Source organism: Panthera tigris, chromosome A1 (assembly GCF_018350195.1).
Source record: "Panthera tigris isolate Pti1 chromosome A1, P.tigris_Pti1_mat1.1, whole genome shotgun sequence".
NCBI classification, from domain to species: Eukaryota; Metazoa; Chordata; class Mammalia; order Carnivora; family Felidae; genus Panthera; species Panthera tigris.
Window position 1 is genome coordinate 139114318 of NC_056660.1, and position 15872 is coordinate 139130189.

General features: G+C 40.6%; 2 protein-coding genes across 7 annotated transcripts in view; one reads left to right on the plus strand and one right to left on the minus strand.

Moving 5' to 3' along the window:
* Positions 1-5254, minus strand: part of CERT1 (ceramide transporter 1) — a 102534-nt gene extending 97280 nt beyond the window's left edge. The window contains exons 1-2 of one of the 4 annotated variants that reach the window (XM_042988546.1): positions 4991-5234; positions 4358-4763 (exon numbers count right to left, since the gene is read on the minus strand). In XM_042988546.1, the coding sequence (XP_042844480.1) occupies positions 4358-4763; positions 4991-5073 (489 nt within the window). In that variant the 5' untranslated portion in view covers positions 5074-5234. Of the gene's footprint in view, positions 1-269; positions 425-4357; positions 4764-4990 lie in introns of those variants that run through there. The other 3 variants (XM_042988553.1, XM_042988560.1, XM_015536539.2) reach the window with 3 other exon arrangements.
* POLK (DNA polymerase kappa) overlaps positions 5063-15872 on the plus strand; it is a 72988-nt gene continuing 62178 nt past the window's right edge. For 2 of the 3 annotated variants that reach the window (XM_007079836.3, XM_007079838.3), the window contains exon 1: positions 5063-5143. The gene's annotated coding sequence lies outside the window, so the exon portion shown is untranslated. Of the gene's footprint in view, positions 5144-5330; positions 5631-15872 lie in introns of those variants that run through there. The other variant, XM_042988513.1, reaches the window with a different exon arrangement.

The window sequence follows — 15872 nt, forward strand, 5'->3', positions numbered from 1 at the left end:
AACTATCTAATTCCAAAACTATCTGCCAAAAACTAATTCAAAATGGATTGTTAAAAATATATTGCATTGGCTCAGGCTCTTTACCCATTGAGAAATCTTTACTTTTCTATTTCCTACTCAGTATGTTTGAGACATTTCAGCTCTTAAATCTTCTAAGGTTCATCATTACAACCCCTCCCTAAGAGCTTATCTATGTTGGCAATTTAACACATTCTCTCCTCTGAGCTCTCTAATCACCATTTCCTTATTTCTAATTCCCTGTGACTTACCATTAAATTACACAATGAGTTGAAATAATGATGGTTACATGTAAAATTGAATTCATCTCCTCTTATAAGGTGCATTTTCCTCCTTATGTTTCTATTTCCTTGGCTACACTGGTATTTGCGCAGCCTGATTCATATTCAAACCTGGCTCAGTGCTCCTGTACTATGTGGACAGAACAGAATATACAAAATCAGATAGATTCTATTAGTTGTGTGATGAGTTTTGACAAGTTATTTAACTTTTCTGTGCTTTAGTTCCTTTCCCTATTATTTGAATGGCTGAAAAAAATCATGAATGCCTCTACTACAGTTTTAACAGATATTGTTCCTTGTCAATGTCTATAGCCTGTCATCAACTCCTATTCATCTTTCCTTCATATAAAACCCTTACATTTGGCTCTTCTTCTCTATTTTCAATTAATACAATGATTATCAGGTTACTAGGCTCTTAGGAAGGCTTAAGAACCTTACCTCTATTATCTTCTGCAATTTATTTCATAACTTACATAATTTTACTTATTAAGCACATAGGCTTACTTATCTCACATATTAATCTCAATGAACCTCTCGCTCCAAAACTTATGTGGACAACTCCCCATTGTCTGTAATACAAATTATTTAGACTGGCATACCTTAACGCTGCCTCATTCCACTTACTGCCCCTCAGAGGGCTGGTAACGGTGTGACTGTGGTCAAATTGCTTACTGTTTCTTTGTCAAACTTTACCTCTTAAAGTTGTCAAGATTAAACAAGAATAGACTTAGAATACTGCCAGGCACAAAGTATTTTCTCAGTTGGAGACAGAGTTATGCAGAGCTAATGAAGCTTAAGCTTCAGTGCAGTTCACTAGACCAGACCTCTTCCAGAGTGACAGAATGGGTCCCAACAATTGTGTATCATAATTTTATACTTTTTTATAGAGGACCCATTAAATTACATAAGCTTCAGGCCCTAAATGTTAGCTCCTACTATCACAACTAGAAGGTAGATTTTTGGTTTCTCATAACGTCTCCTCACTCTTCCCCAACTAACAAAGACAAAGCAATATGCTAGACACAGCAGAAGAATCAAAGATTTCTGTTCCCAAGAGTTCAGCAAGCACAATTTCAAGAGAAAAAAAAATCATTTACAGTAAGAGTCAGAACAAGTTACAAATAAAATAACTATGGGAACCCAAGGAAAGGAGATCTGAAATGGTTGGCAAAATAAAGAAAGGCTTCATGGTAAAAATAGTTTTTGAGATAAACTCTAAAGGTGGATAGAATTTCAGCCAACAGTTTGGTATGTGGGGAAACAGAAGATAAGGTAAACCTTGAAGGATTGAGAGAATTCATAATAAGTTAGATGAGATTTATTTTATCCAGGCTTAGTTGCTCTCAATTCCCACTAAGGCATGAATCTTTTCTCATCAATGATCCACCCTGATATTGTTATAACCACCTAGAATTATTGTCTATCCAGTATTTTTGGAACCTATGTGCTTAAGAAGTGATTCTACAGAAAATATGCTTCATAGGTATTTCCATGTATTTTAAATTACCATATACAAAATAGAACTTTCGACTGGTATATATCTTTTTTTTTTAATTTTTAAAACATTTATTTATTTTTGAGAGACACAGAGAGACAGAGCATGAGTGGGGGAAGAGCAGAGAGAGAGGGTGACACAGAATCTGAAGCAGGCTCCAGGCTCTGAGCTGTCAGCACAGAGCCTGACATGGGGCTTAAACCCACAGACTATGAGATCATGACCTAAGCCCAAGTCAGACACTAAACCGACTGAACCACTCAGGCACCCCAGGACCGGTATATTGCTTTAAAAAAAATTTTTTTTACATTTATTTATTTATTTTTGAGAGACAGAGAGAGAGCACAAGTGGGGGGGGGCGGGCAGAGAGAGAGAGAGAAAGACACAGAATTCGAAGAGGCTCCAGGCTCTGAGCTGTCAGCACAGAGCCTGACGCGGGGCTCGAACTCACAAACCATGAGATCAGACCTGAGCAGATGTCGGAGGCTCAAATGACGGAGCCACCCAGGTGCCCCAGGGCCGGTATATTCCTAATATAAGTTTATCCCCTCTGTCCATTCCAAATCCACTCAATTTTGGAAGGGAAGAAACGATACAAATTAGAGACTTACCTACATTATTCAATTGAAGGAAAAGAACAGTTGCTGAGTTCTAACTCTTGTGTAAATTACCAAGTGAATACAAACGGATCAAAATATAGAAGTACTTTACATTTTAAAACATGTATTCAATATAAAATACTCCTGATTAAAAAGCTTCCAGAAATCATTTTATACAACCATATACTAAATTTCAGGGAAATTTCCTTCATAGCTGTTAACAAAAACACCAAAAACTATATTCCTGCTAATTCTACATATACAGCAATACCAAAGTTATTTACATACCAGAGAAGTGATAAAAAAAAATACATTTGTCCATATTTAAGTATCAAAGAGATACTCTTCCATTTTTTGTCATAAGGTATGTGTACTATACTGCTCTGTATATAGTGAATACTCAAGAGTATTGGGGACTCTTTTCACCAGTCACTACTCCCGCCCCCCAAAACAGTGGTATCAAATAGGTCAAAAGTTCAGCCTGTTTTATAAAATACCACTACTAGAGTACTAATTTGGAAGTCTGCTTCTCATTTAATGGGAAAAGTGATGAATCTACCAGAATTGAGAAGCAAATTCCTTCTGAAATTCCACCTGAAAATGTGTATCTACTACACAATGTGTTCAAGAGATTCCTAAATTACGAGATACATTTAATGTAAAGAAACCCTAGGGAGGTTCACTTCAATGAAAGCCTTTCACTGAAATTCCAATGATCACAATATCAACACACATCATGATTTTTCTATGTAAATAAAAGTTAACACTTGGCAAGTCTTAGTTCTGACAGACTCCTGTCTTACCTAAGGCCTTTCTCATCAGCCTTCTAAAGACAACAGGAAAACCTAATATGAAACAAGTCCACAGAAATGTCCAAATGCTTAGCCAAAGTATGTATACTGGAAGCAGCATGGTTTCTTAATAGCCAGTAGGCTGCACATGATCTTGTATCTTATGACCAGCTTGCTGAGGGACTGGCCATTTCTAAAACTTTAACAGGAAGAGAGAAGGAAGTAATAAAGGCAATATGTATCTTATTAAGCAAAACTTTGAACGAATAAACAAGCAAACACCCATATATTACCAAAAGAAAAAAATCAAACATCTCAAAAAGGGCCTGATCGAATTTAATTAACTGGCCTTACAGTCCTACAACTATATGCTTTGCTAAAATTTTGAAAGACGGTATTTAAAATTTTCAGGAAAGGTAAGATGTGTTTTCCTTACTCTGGCCCTTTGACTGCAATAATATTTTATTATTAACAGTGTTCTTCCTGGACTAAATAAAGGTTGGCCTCTATTCTGACTTGTTCCAAGTTACTTGGACTAGTTCTTGTACCTATCACGTGCCGAGTCGACAGCTCTTTTCTGAACTGGGGAATAGGATGAGGGGAAAAGTACAAAAGTCACCTTCCCTGAGATCTCTCACTGTATCTAACTTGGCATAGTTTACCGCCTCAGTTTTCCGCACCATATCCAGTTGCTCCGGCAACTGTCTACACAGCCGCGTTCAGCGAATCCTCCAACCCTGCTCTCCATCTCCGAACTAACCTCGTTTGCGAGGTCCGATCTGCACTGCTCCCAAACCCAGGCATTCGAACACTGCTGTTGCCCAACCCGGGCTCCTATGGCCAGGACAGATGCCGCTCTGAGTCCCAAGTCACGATACGCATGCCGCTCCCAAACTGAATTCGGGGCTGGGACGCGTTTTCTCCGGTCTTTGGCCACCGCCGCCGAGCCCCAGGGTAGGAGAGCAGGACAGTCCCCTTCTCCCTCCCACCCCCACCCTCACCCCGGCCCGGGCACTCCTGCAGCAGTACTCAGCCCCGCACCCAGGCACATTCCGCAGCCCCCGCCCCGGGACAGTCCACCACTCCCGCCCAACCCCACCCCATCCCCTCAGCGGCTTGCCTCACAGCAGGTGAAGTCTGAGCAGGAGGCCCTCGGACGCGCGGGCTGCTCACCTTGCTGAGGACTCCGCAGCGCTCCACAGGCGGCCCGGACTCCGTCTCTGGATCCTCCTCCGAGCCCGACGAGTTCCAGCTCTGGTTATCCGACATGGAGGCGCGACAGCCGAGCGGGAGACCGGCCCCCGCTCCCTGAGCTGCGCCGGAGGAGGCGCCCAGTAGCCGGGGTGAAGGGTCGGGAGATGGCGAAGGGAAGAGTGCCCGCTCCGGCGCCGGGGGGAGCTGGAGGAAGCACGAAGTCCGGCCGCTGCGCCGCCGCCGCCGCGCCTGACACCGAGCGGACCGGGGAAGGAGGACAAGCGGCGAAGGAAGCCTGCCCTTCCAGCCGTCAGCAGCCGCCGTCGCCGTGACCCCTGCGCTGCGCCCGGCGCCACCACCCGAACTCAGCCCCCTCAATGCCAATCTCGTAGAAGGAAAAGGAAAGAAGGGGAAAGAAAATCCAGTTGCAGAGACACGGGTCCACTCACACCTCCGCTACCGCCGCCATCTTCCTGCCTGGCCCACTATTTACCCTCCCCTCCCCTTTCCCCTCCCCTTCGTCCTCCCATTCTCCCCCTGCTCCCCGCCCCGTCCCCCTCCCAACGTCTGACGAATCACGCCGAGGGCTGGAGGTCCCCTCCCGCACCCTACCTCCGGTTCTCCCGAGTGACGCCGGGTAGAAAAGTGGGAGGAGCGGAGAAAGGAGAAGGGGTGGGGTCTCCGTTCTGTTGCATTCTGGGAAAGACGCTGCTCCTTGGGCCGTTCAGTCGCCTGGGAGTTGTAGTCACGATCCTGAGGTAACGGGTGAGTGTTCCGCGCCAGCAAGGCTCGTACCCTTAGGGACCAGTGGAGTGGTGGGAGGGCTTCGTTTGACAGTTGTGTGACCCACCTCCTCGGCCACGATTCTATCTCTGCCTAGAGTGTTTATGACGAACCTGCTGAGCTTGCAGGCCCGGACGTGAGATAACTCTCCGCTGAGGATGCCGGGCCTGCCTTCCATGGCGGTTTCCTGGAAGCCGGGGAGTATCGAGCCGCTTTCCTGGGTGGGGATGTACGGGGCTCTTCTGCTTCAGCCACGGGCCAGGGGTTTGCCACCTTTCTAGTGAGAAAGAGGTTTCATTCTGCCAACCCCACCCCCCCCTGCAAATTTTGACGGTCTTTCATCTCGCTCTTGAGAAGTTAAACTTAGCGCTTGACGTTTCCCGCCTTTGAAAGGAAGAATTTTCAGTCACTTCTAACGTGACCAAGTACTTCGCATTATTAGATTTACAGAGTGTCCTTTTTGTGGAAAGTAAGTTGAAGATATCAAAGAATAAATGATGTTTGTGGAATTTTAAAAGTAAAATGAGAATGTGAAATGATAGCCTGGAGTTTAAGTTTTAAATAAGTATCTTCCTGAAAGCTAGGTTAACCATCTCTACGGACCTATCTCTGTCTGGGACGTAGGGAAGGTTGTAGAGTAGAAATTTTACGAGAAAAACCAAAATGCAGTAGTCTTGTTGAATAATAAGAGATTAGACAAAATAGGACTAGAATTGAAGGGGTGCCTGGGTGGCTCAGTCTGTTGAGTGTCCCCGCCTCATGCTTTTGGCTCAGGTACTGATTGATCCCAGGCTTATGGGATCCAGCCACCCACCCCTCCTCCCCGGTTGGGCTGGTACTGAGGGTGGAGCCTACTCAAGATTCATTCTCTCCCTCTCTTTCTCCCTCTCTCCCTCCCCCCCCCCGCCCCTTTCCTCTGTTCACGCGTTCTCTCTCTAAAATTTAAAAAAAAAATTTTTTTTTCCTAAGGCTAGAATTAGGAAGACCAAAAGAAGATATAATAGATCTTGGTCTGTTTTTACATAAATTATAAGGATAATTTTTTATTGTGAGATCTTTAATTTTGTAGCTTCAGTTCTTTACGTCTTGTCAATTTCCTAATGATTGCCAACAACAAAATTCGTTACTAAACCTTAGAGTACCTGCGCCCTTCAGGGACTGAGGATGGGAGTGAAATTTTGAGTCTAGGGGAAAAGGCACAGTGGCCAGAAATAACTCTGGTAGGATAGAGGCCAACTAACTGGGATCTTTGGGGAAAACCAGAATGATAGGAATTGTCTGAGAAGGACCTGTGGTATCTTTTCATTTGCCTGATGCTTATAGATGCTGAGTCTGTTGTAAATAGGTTACAGATTGTTTTTCCATTGTAAAATCAAATAATCATTATTAACAGCCATTCAGATGAATAAAACCTTGAGATAACGCTTTAGAAAATACTTTGGCAACCTGTTAATTAACACAAAATCCCAAGGTTGTCATTCAAAAGAGAAAAAAACCCATGTAGCATATTTTCCTCTTTATTGAATTACTAAATTATGTCTTTAGAATTTTGAATACTATAGCAATTAAGTTTTGTTTTCCCTTTTGATTACCTAATACATATGGTTAGATGTAATATTTGATTCTTTAAAGCTCTAGGTTTTATTTTCATTTTATTTTTATTTTAGAGAGAGGGAGGGCGAGCTAGGGGGGAAGTGGGGAAGAGAGAGAGAGAGAGAGAGAGAGAGAGAGAGAGAGAATCCCAAGCAGGCTCCACACTCAGTGCTCAGCCGGACCCCACAGCCTTGGGATCATGACCTGAGCTGAAATTAAGAATCAGGTTGCTCTACCAACTGAGCCACCCAGAGGCCCCTTAAGCTCTGAATTTTAAAAGGACATTAGTCTTAAGGGAATGATTGTGAATTTGAGAAATCTACTTCATAATGCAACTTAGAATCATGAGAGCATAGAATATGTTTATATTGAAATTGAACTTTTTATCATATTTTAGCATTTCTAAGTTTTGTGTGGTTGCAACCATAATCACTTACATCTCTGAGGTTCCCACTTTATTCAGTAGGAAGTTGTTTCACTGTAGTAGTCTGTTTGTAACTATAGGAGTGGGAGAAGGGGCATTCTGAGAAATCATTTAACATGTATGAAAATCCCATTGTTGAACACCAAACATATTATTTCTATTCAAGGGCATAGTACATGATAAATGTTTAAATGGATGTATTAGACTGAATATATTATTTTGTTCCACTAGAAGGTGAGTTCTGTGGGGACAGGAATTAAAATTTTTTTTCATCCATTTTTTTTCATAACTATTTTCTATCCTTAGTCCCTAAAATAGTGCTCAGCATATATAAGGCATTCATTCCATATAATTCAGGTATTATATCCCATCTTCCAGTTAATAATTTAATTTAACAAACATACAATGTGCAGGATACTATGACTGGGTGATTTTAAAATAGTAAAAAGTTAAAAAAGAGGGGCATGGGGGCTGTTCCTTTAAGGAGATTATAACAGAAAACAAGGTAAGAAAGGTACACATGTAACTTTAATAGCTGAATACTATTTAAGAGAAGGTAAATGACAGACTGGCAATGAAAAACTCTCTTCTTTAATCCTGTTTTCTAATCCTGCATCTCTGTAGGCCACTTGCCCCAGGTCTTTTTAGTTAAAACAATAGCTATTTGGAATTTTAAAGAAAAAAGGATTGTCCTTATTTGCTGATCTCCTTATAGGAAGTTATCATGTAAGCTATGTAATGAATCTTGTCACACTTAAAATAATATAGTAACACCTGGGTGGCTCCGTGGGTTAAGCTGTTAAGCCTCTGGCCTCTTGGTTGCCGCTCAGGTCATGAACACAACACACAGTTGGTGAGATCAAACCCCACTTTGGACTCTGTGCTGACAGCTCAGAGCCTGCGTGGGATTCTCTCTCTCTCTCTCTCTCTCTCTCCCTCCCTCCCTCCCTCCCTCCCTCCCCCCCCACCTCCCTCTCTCCCTCTCTCTGCCTCTGTCTCGCTCTCACTCTCGCAAAATAAACTTTTTAAAAATAAATAAATAAAATAATATAAATTGATAGATCTTTTATGACTTGTTACTGTGTTTGTGACATTCAGCATGTCCCCTAAATGCAAGTTTAGAAATAAAGCTACTCTTCAAGTCTCTTTGCCTTTCCAATTTAACCATAACTGGTTGTTCCTTTCAATGCATTTTTTTTTTCATGTTTTGAATACTAATTGATCATATTAGCTTCTCAATGTTCCTGTCAGGACTGTTCAAGAACCATGTAGTTTGTGGCACTATGGTGATTCATGCTAGTTCAGGGTGAGCAAGCAGACAGTTCCTGAGTGTGAATCCTAGTTGGCCATCCTTAATAATCATGATTTTGGATGCATATTTATACTAACTTAATAAATGACATTAGTTTAACTAGTTGCTGTTTATTACTATATATATTCCCAACTATTATGCTGTTAAATACATTTGTAAATGGATATTTGCATGTTTATCAAAATGGATATTCATTTGTATGGTAGTAAATGCGTCTATGTCCTTTTTTTTTATATAAAAAAATTTTTTTTAACGTTTATTTATTTTTGAAACAGAGAGAGACAGAGCATGAACGGGGGAGGGTCAGAGAGAGGGGGAGACACAGAATCTGAAACAAGCTCCAGGCTCTGAGCTGCCAGCACAGAGCCCGACGCGGGGCTCGAACTCACAGACCACGAGATCATGACCTGAGTCAAAGTTGGACACTTGACCGACTGAGCCACCCAGGCGCCCCCGCTTTTTTTTTTTGAGAGAGCAAGTGGGGGAGAGGCCGGAGGTGGTGGGGGGAAGAAAATCCCAAGCAGGCTCCATGCTGACAGCACAGAGACCATTGCAGGGCTTGAACCCATGAACATGAAATCGTGACCTGAGCCAAAATCAAGAGTCCGATACTTAACCCACTGAGCCACCCAGGCGCCTATGTCCATTTCTGAACAAGTAAACACTAGAAATGTAAAGGGCTACAAGAAATTTGCATTTGCACAAGTAAACACATTCAGAAATGTAAAGGGCTACAAGAAATTTGCATGTTTTCATCTTTTGTGATATTGTACAGAATTATTGTAAAATATCCTTGCAGGCGTATTCACAAAAGTGGATATACGAAGTGTGTAAAGTGAATATAGGAATGCTGAAGTGGTTGCTCCCCTTTGTATCTTAATCTTTTCTGTTGGTGCAAAAAAAGATTGTATTTTACCTATCTATAATCAACATCTGGCGTGCATATCTTCCAAATTAACAGTTTTCCAGTTAGACCCAAATCATAACAGGTACATTGGTATCTAGTGTAAGCAACCCAAGTATACTAGTCTATGAATGAACTTTAAAGGACTGTCAATTTTCTAAAAGAAAAAGGTAAGTAATTCAGCCAGCAAAATTGAGTTTATTCAAGAATAGCAGAGAAATTGCAGTTTGTGACAAACCATGGGGAACCATAGGCAAGTCCAGAGAACAGAGAAGAGCTTCCATTTATAAAGGAAAGGAGGAAGTTGGGAGGGGTTATTTTCTACAAAAGTTCATTGGGGCAAATGAGAGTTTGAAGTGGTGGTGGCTTCTCATTGGCTGCAGGGGAAGGCAGCTTACTTTTGACAGCAAAAGGCCATCTTCTGTCTTCCTGCTGGACTGTGCAAGCTATGATGAGTGATGAGTTTGTGAGAGTCCTCTCTCCATGACTTCCCAACTCCAATTTTACTTTAGGTTTCCTTAATGTATTTTCACATTTCCCCCATTTGATAAAGAATTTTCTTTAAAAGCATTGCTGATCAAGAGTTGGGCCATTTCTTCCTTGTTAGAGTCATTTTTGTCCATCACTGCCAGGAAGGACCTTTTCTGGGTGTCATGTCTGCAGATTGGAAACCTTTGAGGCCACTTTTGAGTGACTAGAGGTAGGAGGGAGAACTCTCAGGCATTTCCCATTTAAAGTCTGTATCTTATTAGGTTGTATCTGTTGGAGATCGTCTTGAAATGCGGAACCAGCATCACTCTTTGGAGTATACCATTTCTACAAAGGTTTGGTAGGCTACAGTATATAATCTAAAAATGATTTTACAAAATAAATAAGAATAATGACCCTAGTTTGTATATTAGTTCTAAACCAGGAGCCCAGACCTGAAGATAGCCAGCTAAAGAGATCAAAGGGCCATAGATGGTCAGGTGGAATTTGTTGTAGTCAGTATGCTTGTTCTGTAATTTTATGGACTTGGGATTTTACTTCTCCAGAGGAATTTAGGTGCAACCTGTGGTGTTTGCTATTTCATAAACATCTTGTTTGGCAAGTAAGTAATCAAGGTCTATGCAATTATCCAAAACTATTTTAGCCAACAAGTCAAGTGATCGTTGTTGGACTGCTACTGCCTTACTGGTGGAATCAGCAAGTTTTCCCAGTTACAGAGAGAGATTCTTAATCATTTATTCACTGGCATGAACAGCCACCAATGGGATAAGTGCCCTTATGATGGAGGCAAATCCAGAATAATGTATACCTCCTGGGAGTTCCCATGTAAGGCAACAATGAAGGTTTGATGGGGAAGACCAGTAGGAGGACCAACGGAAGGCTTCATTTTTATTGTGGATGTCTGTGGGCTAGTTAGTAAGCCTCCAATCTGCCAACTATGTATTTTGGCCCGTTGAGTGGTCCACTTGCCACAGACAGATAAAACCAGGTGGCGCACATAAGACTGTTGCTAGGGTTTGATTATTAATTAATGCCGTTAGTTGGGATTATTCAATTGGACCTTTGAACCAAGGGTCAGTGGTGGTTGGGGAACAATTAGGGAGAAACTGTCCTTTTCGGTGAACTTTATTCTTTTTTTTTTTTTTAATGTTTATTTATTTCAGAGAGAGAGAGAGCAGGGGAGGGGCAGAGAGAGAGGGAGACACAGAAGCCAAAGCAGGCTTCAGGCTCTGAGCTGTCAGCCCAGAGCCCGACATGAGGATCGAACTCACGAACTGTGAGATCATGACCTGAGCCGAAGTCAGGTGCTTAACTGACTGAACCACCCAGATGCCCCTATGGACTTTATTCTTGAAGGGTGTGCAGAGGGGGGTTGTTTTGTTATAGTGAGCCGACCTGTAGTAGTAGAAAGAACAGGGAACCATGTGATTAGTTGCATTGAGAGTTAGGATAGCAGACAGCTCAAAGCAAAGCACAGGAAAACCTGGTTGTAGAAGTTTGACCCTGTAATATCTAGAGGGATGTGGGTATAGTTAGTGGTCACACCGGAGATGAAGGAAAAGTTTGCTCTGAGGAAGACTAAAGGGTTGCAAGTCTCATGGACAGGTCCAACAGTCAGAAAGGTTTCCCCTTTTTTTGAGGGATTGGGAAATATGAATGAGGGCATCGTCTCATCAGGATAGACAAAGGAGAAAATGAAATGAGAAAAAGCAGAAAGGAGAGAATATACAGGCCCGATCCTGTCATCTTGGGGAAGCTGTCTGCTTCAGTATCCTGTGTTTCATTTCCTAGAAATCTTTAAATTTTTTTTTAAGTTTATTTTGAGAAACACAGCGAGCAGGGGAGAGGGGCAGAGGGACAGAGAGACAGAATCTCAAGCAGGCTCTGTGCTGTCAGCATGGAGCCCCCCGTAGGGCTCCATCCCCAAACCCTAGGTATTTGACCTGAGGCGAAAGCCAGAGTTGGACGCTCAACCAACTGAACTGCCCAGCTGCCCCATATTCCTGGAAGTCTTTAATTTGAGGTCAGCAGTGGATGGCAATTCCAGTCAGCATTTGGGCTATCTTTAGATGAGACTTATAAATTCAGGAGTCAGTTCCTTGTAGTTAAGTGGTACAAGGATTGGTTCATAACACTTGATAAGGACCTTTTCAGTGTGGTTGAAGAGAGTCCTTTTGGAGATGTCTATTCCAAGAAATGAAATCCTCAGGTTGCATTGTGTGGTGTTTGAAGTTTTCATCTCCCAAGAATGTGATGTGAAAAGACTGTTCAACTAGAGCATGATTATTTTTGAGGGATGTAATTAGGCCTTTGCAACGTTAAGTATAGCTCCTTTTATTAGGTGCAGGTCAAAAGAGATGGAAGCTAGGGGTATAGAGCATCCAGTAATTACCTCAAAGGGTGAGAGCTTATGAGTTCCAAAGGGAATGGATCTGAGCGTTAGAAAGACCATCAGTGCTACTTTTGGCCACGGTAGTTAGTTGGAGGGTTTCCACAAATTTCGCCGGTTGAGTTTTGATGATGCAGTTGGTTGGTGTGACTGGTTCTGAACAATGAGGATGATAGCAGTGAAAATGCTGTAGAACTGGCCAAACAGCATAGACTTGCTGTAATATTTGACCAGCATAATGGGTTTCCCAGTCACTGTGGAGCTCAGGTAGGGTTCCCCAAATAGGGATGATTTTTTCCCAATAGGATATTAGCTACTGAAGAAGCAGTAGCTTGTCTACATGGAAGGGCTTCAAACCAGTGGGAAAACCTGCAAATCATTACCAAGATATATTTGTGTTCATGAGATGGGTGGGTAGCTGAGTACAGCCCGTTTAGAAGACCTCAGTCCTTTAGATAATTTAAAGTGCCCAGGAGCAGTGTGGACAGAATGCTTGGGTGATTTTTTGAAGAGGGCATCTTGCTGGACAAAGGGGAAATCTTCCTGGTGGACTATGCAAGCTTCCACAAGTGGTATGTGGGTGTTAGTCTTCCCTTCATGGCTTCATGAATCCCAAGTTTGAATTATGCTTCATTAACACATTTTCACAAGATCTACCAGATTTTTTGAATAGTAGAACAAATTTTTGCACTTGGTGAAAGAAAAAGACCAAAAATCGACCATAAAATCTAGTTGAATAAAAAACTTGTAATTAATCTGACCAGATTATGTGCACTCTTTCCATATGAAGGGTCCTCACAGCCAGCCAGCTGCAGAATTTCTCTCTTCTTGCTGCATATGCTGATACTATTTTCTTTCTCCTTATTTCTCCCCTTCCCTTGCATTACCATTGTTTATATGTGTTGTGTTTTACTACTGTCTGTTAATATTTTCCCTCTTGTATTACTTCTCTACCATAGCAGTCATTGGCAGCAGTGATGGGAAAAGCAGAGGAAGGAATAGGTGAGAAAGAGTGAGAAGCTAGGAGAAAAAATCTGTAATGGAACCTTCCATCCTCTTTTAATTGACTCATAGGAAGAAGGAAAGGAAGCTTATGTTATACCTACTCTTAATTTTTACTTCACTCTTGTTTCCTGCCCCAGTATCCCAAGAGCCCCTAATCCTCTCACATTTTTTCCGGCCTTGTGATTGCTCTTTGTATCCTGGTCTTAAATAAGAGGCTTGATGTTTTCTTCCTACATCTTAATCTCATATTTTTGTTTTCCTCCAAGGGGAATAATTATGATTCTAAATGACTAGTAGCAGTAAGTTAAGTTATCCCTGATACAGAGCACAGGCACTGTCAATGCTTACTTTTCTTGCTTAACCCACACTCTGTTTGGGTCAAAAGACTTTTATTAACATCAATTATTATTATATTATACGTATACAGCTAGGTCTTATTCTGTTACTCTGATCCCTAAGGTGACTTTGTAAATATGTCTTGGACTCCCTTGTATATTGATCTTTAACTCAAGGACAACTGTATAGGGTGGGGGTGTACTCACTGATAACCTTAATGCATTGCATGCACTTACTTAGGAATATGTCATATCCCATAGAAAGTTCTAATACTTGGCAATAAGACAGGGATTTCAGAAACAGAATTTCAAAGGGCATGTAGGGCTACCCTTTTATCTCATTTCCTGTTGTACAGAGGAGAGCCAAGCCAGGCATGTTCCAAGCAGAAATATTCATTCTTACTGTTGAATAAAATTGAAATTGTATTCCTTTATCTTTTATTTTACATCTGTTTGGTTTTGTGGGATAAAAACTTGTCAGGGGTATTTGGTATTTCATGGGTTTCACTATAACAGTAAAAAATCCTTTAGTCTAAAAAGTACACTATGCATCTATTATGGATGAACAGTGCTATTAATATCCACTCTCTCCATCTACACATTTTGTTTTTTACCCTCAAGCTTTTGAGTCTCTAACTTTTAACCTCTTTTCCTGTTACATTGAGAAATTCTTTTGTTAAAGTCAGACTATTTAAGCAGTATGGTATTTTTAAATATTGGTAGGATCCTCATGATAGTTATTTTGTAAATGTGTTTTGCTTCCTGTTTTTCTCCCCAGCCCTTTCATTGTTTCACTTTTACTGTAATTTCAGATCCTCTTCTCCTTAGTCAAGTAAGCTGAAAAATACTGTTATATAACTATACATGTTGTTATGGTGGTACAGTTTATGAACATACAGCTTATCTTCATCCTCATTTAAGGTATTAAGACCTGCTCTATGATGATCCTGATTGGGATGCTTTAAAAATAAGAGATATATACCACATATTCCATGGATTCATTGTTTTCTAGCATTTTACTGTCTAGGAATACAGGCAATACTTAAGTGTATAAAGATATTGATTTGGTTTTAATAGTGACCATATTATTAAAGAGCAAGTAAAGATTTAAATTGCTTATCACATAATGTTCACTAAATATTTAAAGATGAATGAAGTAAGTTTAGGTGGTTGATGATTAAAGGGAAGCTGTAGGAACCACAATTAACAAGGCTGAGAAGAAAAGTAACTAACAGGTTAAAATTAATGAGAGACTAAAGAACCAAATTCCATCATAGCTTTTTGTAAGGAACAAGTATCATTTGTTAAGAACCTACTCAATGTTAGACATTGTTTTACATCTATTACATCTAGTATTCACAAAAATCTTGCAAAGTACACGTTCTTCTTTTACATATGAAGAAATTAATGTTCATAGAAGTTAAATAAGTTGACCAAAGTCAAGGTAATTAATAGTCTAGCTCAGACTTTTAAACTCAGAGACTTATAATATACTTTCAATATATATAAAATTGATTTTAGACTAAAAAAAAACCAAAAACAAAGACAACTATTATCCTGAAATGATTAAACATTTGAGTATCTATTAGAGCCCAATTACATCCTAGTTTGTTGCATAGTTTTTCTTTAGTTTGAAATTTTTCTTTTGAAGAAAATTCATCCACACACATTTTTAAGCTGCAATGGTGTATTATGTAGACACTTTTCAATTTTTTTTCTATCATGACTAAAGAGGTATGCTAGCAAGTCTGTTTTAAGTTTTTTGTTTTTTTTTTTTAATGTTTGTTTATTTTTGAGAGAGAGAGCCAGGGAGCGACAGAGAGAGGGAGGTGGACAGGCTGTATGTTGTCAGCAAAGAGCCGGATGCAGGGCTCGATCCTGTGAACCGTGAGATTGACCTGAGCCAAAGTCTGAATCTCAGCTGACTGAGCCACACAGGTGCCCCAGCAGGTCTGTGTCTTAATTATCCATAAATAATTTAAGTGATCTAATTTACAATCATTCTTTTGTCTAATGTTGATAAAGGAATTATATATTGCTTTAACTCTTAGTATATCAGGAAAAATAGTCATGGGTGTCATCATATTTTTTTATATTTTTGAGTAATTTTGAGAAGTAACAAACAAGGGATAGTGGACAGTAACTTTATTAGGAATTGTAATAAATATTGAGACCTAGTAAACAAATTTTTATTCTATATTTTCCTGAAATGAGTAATGAATGTCCTTTGAAAGCAAGTAGCTGCTCATCAATGTCTATA